The sequence below is a fragment of the Erpetoichthys calabaricus genome, chromosome 8 (assembly GCF_900747795.2).
Source record: "Erpetoichthys calabaricus chromosome 8, fErpCal1.3, whole genome shotgun sequence".
Lineage (NCBI taxonomy): Eukaryota > Metazoa > Chordata > Cladistia > Polypteriformes > Polypteridae > Erpetoichthys > Erpetoichthys calabaricus.
The window spans coordinates 11,457,753-11,471,911 of record NC_041401.2 but is presented as its reverse complement, the minus strand read 5'-3'; the positions used below and the strand labels follow the sequence as shown (position 1 = coordinate 11,471,911).

Here is a 14,159-nt window from a genome sequence, read left to right as displayed (position 1 = left end):
ACGATGAACGCTTACTCACATAGAACAGCCCAAAGTAGGTCAGAGACTTATAACTAAGTGACAGCTCCTTAAAACAAACCTTCGAGCAAGTAATGGTGTGTGCTGAAACTGTAGGAAAGCATTTGCAGGGAAGATTCAGAGTTGGAGAGAATTGCTGCCAACCTCTGAACACAGACGGTCACACACCTGGTAAACGTTCGTTCATAAGACATACTGCTTTATGATGAGTGGCCTTCAGTCTGGATTGCTGAAACTGAAGACTAGACCCATACTGTGTATCTGTCAAAAAGTTAATATGTAATTACACTTCTAAATTGGGGGCAGCACAGTGGCGCTGCTGCCTCATAGTTAGGAGACCCAGGTTCGCTTCCCGGGTCCTCCCTGCGTGGAGTTTGCATGTTCTCCCCATGTCTGCGTGGGTTTCCTCCTGGTATTCCGATTTCCTTCCACAGTCCAAAGACATGCAGGTTAGGTGCATTGGTGATCCTAAATTGTCCCTAGTGTGTGCTTGGGGTGTGGGTGTGGGTGTCTGTGTGTGTGCCCTGCGGTGGGCTGGCACCCAGCGCAGGATTTGTTCCTGCCTTGCGCCCTGTGCTGGCTGGGATTGGCTTTAGCATGACCCTGTTTTGGGATATAGCAGGTTGGACAATGACTGACTTCTAAGTTGTGTCTATTTTTCAGTTAATTGGTCCTTACTTTACAGAGCAATGTTCATCGTAATTACCATCACAAGTAACATATACATACATACTTATACATATATCCATATACAATACACACACACATAGATATATATACATATAAATACATACATATATATACATAAATACATATATATACATATATATGTGAATATACATAATGGCAGATGACCGGTTCCCTTGCCCGGCCGGGACAACTTTATACTGGACAGACTTGGGGAGAGAGCATGCATAGCACATTATCTCCCCTGGAATGCCAGATGGTAGGCCCCCTGGGCTGCTGCAGTGCCACAGATTCCCACAGGACTTCATGTGAGATGGAGTCCTGTTACTCAGCCCTATTAGGTCTCGTGTATGTCGCCATGGGGTGCTGCAGGGACTAGGGAGCCCTATTTTTTTTGAGATCCCACCACGCCTGGAAATGCTTCCGGACCATGGTGTTACATCAAAGAAGCCCCCTGCCGCAGTTCCAGGAGTCGGAGTCGGGAGGGAGGAGAAAAAGCTTACTGGGAGGAGTGGAGGCAGAGAAGAAGAAAGAGAGAGAGGGAGAAAAAGAAAAAGGGCATTGATGTGTGCTATTTGCTGTATTGTGCTTTGTAAAGGCTTAGGTAAGAGCTTCTCACAGCAAAGTAAAATCCAGTGTGTGTTGCAGAACTTGTGCTTGTGTCTGTCTGTGTCATGTCTAGGGAGCTGGAGCAAGCCAAGAAAGTTAGCTGCAGGCCACAATATAACAATATATAAAATATTACATATATATAAAATATTACATATATACATATATATACAGTAACGGACAGATGAGCATCCCTTATCTGGCTGGGAGGTCAACATCATAAACGATGCAAAAGAAAGGGGCACCAGGTTAGGCATCCCAGCAACAATGGATGGGAATCTTGTGTGCAGCAGGGAAGCCAACATGCCAGATGGACAAAATGGATGTAGTATCCTGAACAGCATAAGTAATAGGCTCTTTCCTGGTCAGGAGGCCATGCTTATGGGTGACTGCCTCCCATGTGCAGGTTGTTCCTTCACAGGTTGGGTGGCAGCATTCCTTATGGTTGTGGTCCATTAGAACTGTCTTGTTAGTTTTTATGGGGACCACAGGGAGGAGTATTGGTAGGCGAAGTTCAAGTTTTCTGCCCCAAACCAGAAGTGCTTCCCAAAGGCAAGGTTTCAACACACGCCGTTACACCACCTACTGGTCACAACATACACTACTAATAGATAGATAGACATGAAAGACACTATATTATAAATAGATAGATAAATATGAAAGGCACTATATTATAGATAGATAGATAGGAAAGGCACTATATGATAGATACATAAATATGAAAGGCACTATATGATAGATAGATAGATAGGAAAGGCACTATATAATAGATAGATAGACATGAAAGGCACTATATGATAGAAACAAAATGCACTATATGATAGATAGATAGATAGACATGAAAGACACTATATTATAGATAGATAGATAGATAAATATGAAAGGCACTATATGATAGATAGATAGATAGGAAAGGCACTGTATAATAGATAGATAGACATGAAAGACACTATTATAAATAGATAGATAAATATGAAAGGCACTATATAATAGATAGATAGACAGATAGATAGATAGACATGAAAGACACTATATTATAGATAGATAAATATGAAAGGCACTATATGAAAGAAAGAAAATGCACTATATGATAGATAGATAGATAGACATGAAAGACACTATATTATAGATAGATAGATAAATATGAAAGGCATTATATGATAGAAAGAAAATGCACTATATGATAGATAGATAAATATAAAAGGCACTTTATGATAGATAGATAGATAGATAGATAGGAAAGGCACTATATAATAGATAGATAGATAAATATGAAAGGCATTATATGATAGATAGATAGGAAAGGCACTATATAACAGATATAGACAGATAGATATGAAAGCAACTAAATAACAGAAATAAACATAATTAATGCACTTTAAGGATATATATACTAAAATCGTGGGGTCTTAATTATAAATCCAAACCTGTTTTTAAAAGCAACATAAACATACCTAAACATTTCCCGATGATTTTTAACATTCCAGTTATATTCTCCCTTTTCCACCAGATCAAAAAATGCATTTCTTTTCCTGGAAAAAGTAAGAATAATAAGAGATTATGTAAAAAAAATCCATACCATCAAATTAGTGTCCAGTTCATACCAGAGCTTGCTATGAGGGCAGGAAACACCATTAATAATGGAGTACAAGTCTGAGAGCACAGCTGTCATTTTGATGGTCTGCTGTTATATGAATTTGACCCTAATTAATGTATTAAGGACTGAATGGTAATTAAGGTCAAGTGAGTAACTGTATGTTGTGGCTTATCCTGTAATTAAAAATAATTTTGGTATTGAACGATAGACTTATGGCCTATGGAGGTCACAGATAAATGATTTATACATTTAAAACAAATGAAACATAATTAAAATGTGAGCCTTATGCATGTTAGTGCTGTTCTTTCTGGTAAAACCTCATCTGCAGCTGCGATGTTGACACTGCTACTCACTCTTGAGTACTGTATATCATATAAATTTGGCCATTAATAAAGCTGAGTGAGTGTTAAGAATAAATCAGCTATTTTCAAAGTCTGTCCCTGTGAGTTATTAATAATAAACTCAGGCAGTTGGAGCCTAACACAGCAGCATTGGGTACAATGCAGACATTATCTCAGCAGAGAGTGCCAAGACCATCACAGTATTTTTTACTGTTATTTGGGTAATGTGTAAGGAAAGTATTTGTCTAATCTGCGTGTATTGGGTGTAAGCAGGGATTTTAAATGTTATGTGCACCAGACATATTTGAGTGGGGTCGGGAGGGCAATACAGGTATGGTAATTTGGCCGTTTGCTACACTTTTAATTTTAGCGCATTTTAGGCTAACACCCTATAAATTTCCCTTCTGTTGTTTCAAATACTGTGAGCTTTTTGAGGCAGACTTGCAAGGTTCTTTCATAATCTCTCTAAAGGAAATCCTGGGACAAGACTTTCTCTGATATAATTTCAACTCTGGCGAGACGAGACTTTTTACCAAGAGTCCCGCCAACAGTCCAATCACTTCTCATTCATGTGAACGCTATTGTCAGACACAGTTCCTGCGCTCTCAGCTCCAAGCGGGGTCAGAATTAAAAGACAAAGAGTAGAAGACAAAGGGGAACTTTGTAAAGAAGTTTAAAAACATTGGCACGATTACAAGATTATGAAAGAACTAAATTCAAAAGTCTCAAAAAACTGAGAGTAAAGATTGCATTAGCGCTAACAAATGGAAATTATTATAATGGAACAGCAAAAAGAGATCGAATATATGGACATAGGTGATATGACAGAAGTATGTAGATATTGTTTGGCTTTAAACTTTAAGTCAGAGGCTTGTAGATTGTCTAATTCGTGTTGCCATCAGGGAAAAGTAGTGTTTCTTCCCAATGAAAAGGCCTATCCGCGTGAATTAAAAGATTTGTTGTTTGGTGAAAGTGAAATCCACATATGTGAGCGTCAGAGACGTGAAATGGCTGGCGTGTACCACAGGAATGGGGGTTGGTGAGCGAAGCAAGCAGGGGGCAGAGCCCCGTAGTTTTCCAAAATATACAGTTAGGTCCATAAATGTTTGGACAGAGACAACTTTTTTCTAATTTTGGTTCTGTACGTTACCACAATGAATTTGAAATGAAACAACTCCGATGCAGTTGAAATGCAGACTTTCAGCTTTAATTCAGTGTGGTGAACAAAACGATTACATAAAAATGTGAGGCAACTAAAGCATTTTTTGAACACAATCTGTTCATTTCAGGGGCTCAAAAGTAATTGGACAATTGACTCAAAGGCTATTTCATGGGCAGGTGTGGTCAAGTCCGTCGTTACGTCCTTATCAATTAAGCAGATAAAAGGCCTGGAGTTGATTTGAGGTGTGGTGCTTGCATGTGGAAGATTTTGCTGTGAACAGACAACATGTGGTCAAAGGAGCTCTCCATGCAGGTGAAAGAAGCCATCCTTAAACTGCGAAAACAGAAAAAACCCATCGGAGAAATTGCTCCAATATTACGAGTGGCAAAATCTACAGTTTGGTACATCCTGAGAAAGAAAGCAAGCACTGGTGAACTCAGCAACGCAAAAAGACCTGGACGTCCATGGAAGACAACAGTGGTGGATGATCGCAGAATCATTTCCATGGTGAAGAGAAACCCCTTCACAACAGCCAACCAAGTGAACAACACTCTCCAGGGGGTAGGCGTATCGATATCCAAGTCTACCATTAAGAGAAGACTGCATGAAAGTAAATACAGAGGGTGCACGGCAAGGTGCAAGCCACTCATAAGCCTCAAGAACAGAAAGATTGGACATTGCTAAAGAACATCTAAAAAAGCCAGCAGAGTTCTGGAAAAACATTCTTTGGAGAGATGAAACCAAGATCAACCTCTACCAGAATGATGGCAAGAAAAAAGTATGGAGAAGGCGTGGAACAGCTCATTATCCAAAGCAAACCACATCATCTGTAAAACACGGTGGAGGGAGGCAGTGTGATGGCTTGGGCGTGCATGGCTGCCAGTGGCACTGGGACACTAGTGTTTATTGATGATGTGACACAGGACAGAAGCAGCTGAATGAATTCTGAGGTGTTCAGAGACATACTGTCTGCTCAAATCCAGCTAAATACAGCAGTCAAACTGATTCATGATACAGATGGACAATGACCCAAAACATACAGCCAAAGCAACCCAGGAGTTTATTAAAGCAAAGAAGTGGAAAAGTCTTGAATGTCCAAGTCAGTCACCTGATCTTAATCCAACTGAGCAGGCATTTCACTTGTTGAAGACTAAACTTCAGACAGAAAGGCCCACAAACAAACAGCAACTGAAAGTAAAGGCCTGGCAGAGCATTAAAAAGGAGGAAACCCAACATCTGGTGATGTCCAGGAGTTCAAGACTTCAGGCTGTCATTGCCAGCAAAGGGTTTTCAACCAAGTATTAGAAATGAACATTTTATTTCCAGTTATTTAATTTGTCCAATTACTTTTGAGCCCCTGAAATGAAGGGATTGTGTTCAAAAAATGCTTTAGTTGCCTCACATTTTTATGCAATCGTTTTGTTCACCCCACTGAATTAAAGCTGAAAATCTGCACTTCAACTGCATCGGAGTTGTTTCATTTAAAATTCATTGTGGTAATGTACAGAACCAAAATGAGAAAAAAGTTGTCGCTGTCCAAATATTTATGGACCTAACTGTAATATTCTCCCAAAATCTTTTTCTGTTTCTTGTGATCAGCATTTTTGACAAATTGCAGGACACCATTTTCTGAATTAAGTGTGTATGATGAGCACCCCTCATGTTGTGTTTGGTGATTAGTCTTGTTGTCATTTTGATCCAAGCACTCACAGAACGCACATTCTGATTATGGTGTTGCCTTTGTCCTTATATCCAGTTTCTCCATTTGTTCTGACATCTCTCTTTGCAGCAGCTGTCTCTCTCTTTCTTTAAACAGACGCACTGAAACAAATCACCGTCAGCTCTTAGTTGTCCACCTTGCCCAATTTAAGCCCAGTCAGCTGTACAATACTTGATGTTCAACTAATGACACCTCATGAGCACTTTTAGCAGATGAAAACATTTATGAACTCTGACAAATTCTGGCTATGCGGTACTGTGTGTATCACAAGGTCTGGTTTAGCTCTAATTACGAAACAGGAGTGGTGCGGTCACATTAACACAGGCCATCACGGACAGTATTACAGAAACAACAAAAGTAAACTTAAATCCTTGGAGCTTTAAAGAAACATCACACTGTATCACTGATAAGCAATAATCACAATTCATTTTTAAAGTCCTAATAAGGCATACATACTCAAAATAGAGGGTGATGTCAGTGGCCAGTATGGATTGCTTCAGAAGCTGCATGAGGTCGCTGTACTCCTGTGATGACAAATTGGAAAATATGTTGTGACCCTACAAGAAAACAGAAAAAGAAACAGACACAATTAGAGGCTAAAGAATTTAAAAATCATAAAAAAGAAAGAAATTTGGCAAACGAAAGGAGACCATTCAGTCCATCCATTTGGTTAGCTTGTAGCTGTCCCAATGTCTCATCCAGATTTTCCTTAAAGGTTTTTAAGGTTTCTGCTTCTGCTCCATGTCTCGGGCCCACAACTCTTTGTGTGAAGAAGTGCTTCACGACTTCAGTTTTAATTGCACATCTCCTTAATTTGCACTGATGTCCTCAGGAACAAGATTCACCCTTATGCTGAAAGAACATTTCTGGATCTTCTTTATCGATATTGGCCTTTGAGGATTTTAAATAATTAGGTCCCCACGCAGTCTCCTCTGCTCAGACTAAAAGGTATAATTCTCTGAGTCTGTCAGAGTAGGACATGTCCTTGTGTCCTGGGATGTACCTGTTTGCTCTCCTCTGTGCAGCTTCAAGTGCTGCTGTGTCTTTCTTGTAACGTGGTGACCAGAACTGCACACAGCACTCCAGATGTGGTCTTACTAGTGTGTGACATAGTTTGAGCAGTCATCTTGGCCGTCCATTGGTGTAGAGGAATTTGACACTGCTTTGTCCTCCAATTTCACATTTACACTTGCTATTTTTGAGTATGGTGGTGTTGTAAGATAATAACATAATAAAATGTAAAAAAAAAGTGGGTAAGGAAAACCAATTGCTAAGAACAAAAATTTTATATAGCGGATAGTATCTGGTTTTCAGACATTTCCTATAAAACAGTAATATAATATAACCCTTTGATATAAGGATGTGCCTTTTTTAACAACTTCATTATCTATTCAAAGACATAGATAGACATTATAAACATTTTAGTGTAGTCGGCAGGATAGATAGATAGATAGATAGATAGATAGATAGATAGATAGATAGATAGATAGATAGATAGATAGATAGATAGATAGATAGATAGATATTTTATTGTAGTTGTCTAGATAGATAGATAGATAGATAGATAGATAGATAGATAGATAGATAGATAGATAGATAGATAGATAGATAGATAGATAGATAGATAGATAGATAGATAGATAGATAGATAGACACACTTTGGTCTGAAAACCCACTGGAATGACTATAAAGCAAGAATCAAGTCCCAGTGAGGCACTATACAGATGTATTGCTGTTGTTATAATGGTGCCCCCATCGCTTTTCCTAGCTTTTCACTTCTGCTGAATGATTTGTTGGCTGAACGTTCTCAGCATTGCTAATAATGGCACTCAGTTTTGTTTTAAGTCTGTTTGCTGTGATCTCCAGAGGATCCAGAATGTGTCCTATAACTGAGCTTGCCCTTTTAATTTACTTGTTGATTCGGTGGGCCTCTCTTGAAGTGATGTCATCAGGCAAGCATACTGCAGCCTAGAAAATTGCACTGGCCATCACAGAGTTATATAAGATACTAGCAAAATACCCGCGCTTCGCAGCAGAGAAGTAGTGTGTTAAAGAGGTTATGAAAAAGAAAAGGAAACATTTAAAAAATAACGTAACATTATTGTCAATGTAATTGTGTTGTCATTGTTATGAGTGTCGCTGTCATATATATATATATATATATATATATATATATATATATATATATACACACACAGACACACATAAACATATATATACATATACATATATACACATATCTACATATACACATATATACATATACACATCCACATATATATACATATATATACATTATATATATATACACATATCAACATATATATACACATACATACACACACATATACATATATACATATACACATACATACACACACACATATATATATATATATATATATATATATACACACACACAGAAACACATAAACATATATATACATATATATATTTACATATCTACATATATATATACATATCTACATATATACACATATATATACATATCTACATATATATATACACATATATATACTTATCTACATATATATACACATATATATACATATACTACATATATATACACATATATACATATCTACATATCCATATTACTAACCGAGAATGCTAAACCGGATGATGGACGCAGGCACATCCGGCAATGGGCCGTAGCTGCAAAAAGACGTACTGCGCAGGCGCAAAAAGAGTCCGTGAGAGTCGGCTGAGGAGCCGAGAAAGGCGGACAAAAGAGGGCGAGAGAGGCGGATGAGGGGCTGGATAGTACACCAAGGTATGGTACGGGTGGCTCCCAGAATATTCTGTTTAAAATATAAACTCGGTCCAAATAGATGTTGTAATTTCTTCCTTTAGAGAATTATTAACTGGGATTCATCAGTGGGAATCAATTTTTGTTGTTTTTCTCAGTGGAACCTTTCAAGAACACAGTAAGACAGATAAGGCTTTATTTGTCCCTAGGGGGAATTTTAGCTTTTTACAGAAACTCAATAAATAAATCATTATATTAAAACAAACAACAAACTCCACCAAATACACACTAGAGTAACTAAAAAGAAAGAAAAATGGTGACTTTCCTAAAGAGAAGTCATAGTCACAGTGAAGCATTATAAAGGCAAATTGTTGTAGGTATAAAGGAGCCCCTCTCGCTTTTCTTGAAACCCTTCTGCTGATTAATTTGTTAGCTGAAAGCACGTAATGGTGGAGGACGTGCAGCATTATTCATACTGGCCATCAGTTCTGTCTTCATTCTTAACTCCACTACGCTGAGAGTGTCCCATAACTGACACTGTCTTTTTACGCGAGCTTGTTGATTCAGTGGGCCTTTGTTGAAGTGACGTTATCAGCCCAGCACTCTCCACACCACACAGCCCAGCACACACCATTCATCTCTGATGGAGGATTGCAGGAATTGTCGGGTAGAGGGGTCCTTTCATCGGATTGGCTGGCCCAGCTGTGGAATGGCCAATAGGGAGAGGCAGTTTGATGGCCGAGGTCTCCAGGACTCTGAACAAATCCAAATCATGTTACATGATATCATCTACTGTTGAAGTCTGCTCTGTACTTGTAATATTTTAATTTTACTATTATATTGTACTAGCTGTACCCCGTGGCTTCGTCCAAATAGTAATGTAATAGGACAAATTTTAAAAATCAATAGAAGTTGGCATCGTATCTGATCGTGTTCAGCTGTGACAGGAGAGCATTCCCATGTGGGGAGAAAAGCACATGGCAGTGATATCTCTGGCAGTTAGCAGCTACCCTCTAAAACACACTCCTTAACAATCTGTAGATGATAATGTCTGTTGAACAAACAGGTACCACTAGCTAAGCGAAGGCAACACGTGGCGAGACGTACAGCGACTTGAACGGAGACGGGCGAGTGAATGAGGAAGGCCCCGCCCCCCTGCTCTCGGCCCACAGCCACTCCGTTGGATTTGCATAAATACATCGGTACCGCAAGCGAGCTCTGGTACTCCGCGCGATGAGAGAAGTCGCAAAATCAACCGGAAAGTTCAAGCAAATTATAGAAAACAAGCCGATCTAAATCTGTTAAGTAATTCTCTCGTGAAAAGCGGACAGACATACAGACAGAACGCGCTTAGACCACGAAATTTTTAAAACCGTTTCTTAGCGAGCACCTATGGGTCAAGGGTAACCGACATTCCAAGTTTCAAGTCCCAAGTCCTCATGGTTCGGGAGATTTCGTGATGAGTGAGTCAGTGGTATTTGGCTTTTATATATATATAAACAGATACATTGAGGATGACTTGTGTTCTGCTGTGTGTATTGTATTGTATTGACCCCACTTCTTTTTGACACCCACTGCATGCCCAGCCAACCTGGAAAGGGGTCTCTCTTTGAACTGCCCTTTCCCGAGGTTTCTTCCATTTTTTCCCCACAAGGGTATTATTTGGGAGTTTTTCGTTGTCTTCTTAGAGAGTCGAGGCTGGGGGGCTGTCAAGAGGCAGGGCCTGTTAAAGTCCATTGTGGCACTTCTTGTGTGATTTTGGGCGATACAAAAATAAATGGTATTGTAAATTGTATTGTACACCACAGGCCATCTGAGAGTTCTAGAATATGTGAATGATGTCACGACCCTCAATGAAGGAGCATGGTCTCCTAAAGAAAACAAGCATTTCAAACAAAGGAATGATCTTTAAACTCAAATGGATCAACTCAAATACATCTGCAATTATACAGATACAAAGAATTAATATCTCCATTACAAATGACTTTGATTTTTTATATGATTATTCTGAGTCTATTCTTTAACTCTTTACTGTCTGTACTTACCCTGAGCTCATCTCAGTCCAGTGAATCTTGACATTTTAGACTTCCGAAAATACTATTCTTGGAATTATGTCTGTGTGTGTGTCTGTCTGTGTGCGTGTGTGTGTGTGTGTGTGTGTGTACTGTTATGGATGGCCGGCGAGAGTTTCCGGCCCTCACCCCCAGGCCGCCAGGAGGAGCTCTCCCGACAGCGTGGACGTGCCCCGAATTCCAGCAGGGCCTTATGGACTTTGTAGTTTTTATGCACAGCCCTGCTGGATACCTTGGGGACCACCAGGAGTCGTTGTAAGGAGGCTCGTGGACTCTAACGTGCCCTATAACCAGGAAGTGCATCATAGTCACATGACAAGAAGAAACGACGTGCTTCCGGGTTGAAGATAAGGACTGTTTACCCTGGCCCGGAAGTAATAAGGACTTGTGGGTTATGGAACAGAAATACCTCCAGGTCAGGGGATATAAAAGGACTCTGGGAAAGCCCAGACATTGAGCTGAGCTGGGAGGTAGGGTGGTGAAGTGTCTGGGATAGGAGGATTGGTATTGTGATTACAGAGAAGAGAATTGATTATTGTATGAGTAGTGTGGAGTGGAGGGTGCTTGGTGCACATAGTTATTATAAAATAAACTAGGGGGCTCCGCCCCCTGCTCGCTTCGCTCGCCAACCCCTGGTGTTGGGAATGACAAAGAGCGTGATGTATGAATGAGATATAGAATAGTGTGACGGTGTAGATGATGCAAATAGAAAGCACACAATAAAGTGTGTGGCACAGTGTAAAGGTTCATTTGAAAATTTCTTTGTACACGCCGTTTAAGTGTAAAAGGTAATTCCAGGTCAGAACTTGTAAGGTCATTTAAGATGGTTATTGTTGTGATCAGAGTCAAGTTTGTCAGAGCTTAGAAAGAGTTGTGTCTCTCCAGGAAGTAATGGAATGACTTGGGTATTTATGTTTTCCACATTAATATTTTTTGGACATAATATAGTGCGTTGTGTTAAAAGGGGCATTTGGTCTAATGAGATTGCTGTTCCAAATCTGTCTGTAACTAAGTCGTCGCAGATAAAGGCTTGAGGAATTGTAATAATATGTGGGTGAAGTCCAGCTGTATTGGTGAGTGTACCATCTCTCAGTTGTAATAAGCAATTGTTATGATCTGGTTCTGGACATCGTATCTTTTTTACTAACTGTATCTTTTGAAAGCAATGCCAATTGTCTGCGTATTTTAAGGTGCACTGAACAATAGCTGAGTGCATGGCATCTGGAAGAATAGCTAAGCACTGTCTAAAATCTCCTCCTCATAAAAGTACCTTTCCTCCAAATCGAATATTATTATTCATAAACGTTTGTAGAAGTTTATGAATGGTGTTGAGTAAGTGACTTCATGCCATTGAACATTCATCAATAAACAACATTTTTTCAAGTCGGATGTCACGTGCAGTGCCACCGTTAATGTTCATAGTGGATACCGATTTGTAGGATCTAATGTAGTTGATAAAGATTTCACTTTCAGGTACATCGTCAGTTATAAGCTTCTGTAGATATTCAGTATATGAATGTAAAGAAGGCAGTCTAATTTGACCCTTTTGACAACAACGTGTAAATGTATAACTTGTATTGCCAGTTGTTTCTTCAGGGAAGTGAACTGAATGAGAATGATTGCAAATGACATTCATTAATCCGAATGAATTTTCCTGGTGTATGTTTTGCTTGTGTCGTTTGAGAGGCGCGTTGTTGCATGTGTAGTATTTGGGACGTGTTGTTTTGGAGCTGTAATCGATTTGCCTGTGCTGTGTGAGAAGCCCGTTGTAGCCTTCGCTGCCATTAACGTATGTCTGAGACGGGAGGTGTTTCGTTTTGAATCCGTGCCTGTTGCGATGCAGCACTTTGATTGATAGTTTGCGTCATATGGATCTAGGATGTAGATTTGTGCATATTTGCGTTGTTGATTTGTTTCAGGGTGCACTGTTCCAATGCGATGCAGTATTTGTGCACGCATGCGAAAGCAGTATGGGCCATTGCCTTTTGGTGGCCTGATATTTACTCCGGTAAATGCAAAAGCAAATGAACTATTGTAGGATCTAATGCAGTTCATAAAGTTTTTACTTTTAGGTACATCGTTAGTTAGAAGCTTTAGTTGAGCTTTGCGTTTTTGGAGTCGAGACATTTTTTCTTTTAGAAATATGGATAAGTAATAAGGAGTATTGCACTCACTGTTAATATGGAGCCTTTTCTGCGGTTGAACGGTTAATAGTGCCTTATTGTAATGAGATCCACCTATGCTGCATAGCCGTCTATTTTGTTGTTTCTTTCGTGTTCGTGTGTTTGTTCCTGTTATCCTTTCCTTTTCGTTTTGTACCCGTGACCGTGTATTCATGACTTGTTTCTTTCTCAGCATGCGAAATATGGATAAGTAATAAGACGGATCGCAGTCACCGTTAATATGTTTCTTTTTCTGCAGTTGAACGGTTAATAGTGCTTTATTGTAAGGAGATCCACCAATGCTGACACCTATGCTGTCTAGTGTGAAGGTGTTGATGTTCACTTTAGAATATGTGGCTTTGGGTGTCACTTCTTATGGATGTGTCTGTGTGTGGGGGGGGGGGGGTGGGGGGTTGAGGATTGTTGTCGCGTGAGCGTCTTCTTTCTTTTTGTGTTCCTGTGTCTTGTTGAATCCCCCTCTTTGTGTGTGTCCCGTCCCTTGCTTGTAGGGTCTGTGGGGTGGTTTTGTGTTCTTTTTTTTGTGTCCCATGGGCTTGTTGAATCCCCCTCTTGGTGTGTGTCCCGTCCGGTGCCTGTAGGGGGGGGGTGCCTTGCTGTTGTGCGCGAGCCTCTTTTTTTTTTTTTTGGGTCTAGTTTCGTGTGCAATGTGTTTCGTGCTTTGCCTGCATTTGACTACTTTTTTATGTGCCTTTCCCTTTTTTCGGTGCTTGTTGCGCCTCATTTCTCCATTTTTCCTGTGCTCACTCCTTTTTTCTGTGGTCTTGTCCGCCTCTCGCGGCCCCTCATCCGCCTCTCTTGCCCTCTTTTGTCCGCCTTTCTCGGCTCCTCAGCCGACTCTCGCGGACTCTTTTTGCGCCTGCGCAGTACGTCTTTTTGCAGCTACGGCCCATTGCCGGATGTGCCTGCGTCCATCATCCGGTTTAGCATTCTCGGTTAGTAATATGGATAATAATTATACTTTTACCTGGTGTTTGGAGTGGTACCTGAGGGTTCAAGAGAT

The 14,159-nt window shown here is 40.0% G+C and overlaps 1 protein-coding gene across 1 annotated transcript in view; it reads right to left on the bottom strand.

Moving 5' to 3' along the window:
- pde11a (phosphodiesterase 11a) overlaps window positions 1-14,159 on the bottom strand; it is a 428,873-nt gene that overhangs the window by 61,015 nt on the left and 353,699 nt on the right. The window contains exons 16-17 of the mRNA XM_051930468.1: window positions 6,591-6,691; window positions 2,769-2,846 (exon numbers count right to left, since the gene is read on the bottom strand). Of these exons, the coding sequence (XP_051786428.1) occupies window positions 2,769-2,846; window positions 6,591-6,691 (179 nt within the window). The remainder of the gene's footprint in view (window positions 1-2,768; window positions 2,847-6,590; window positions 6,692-14,159) is intronic.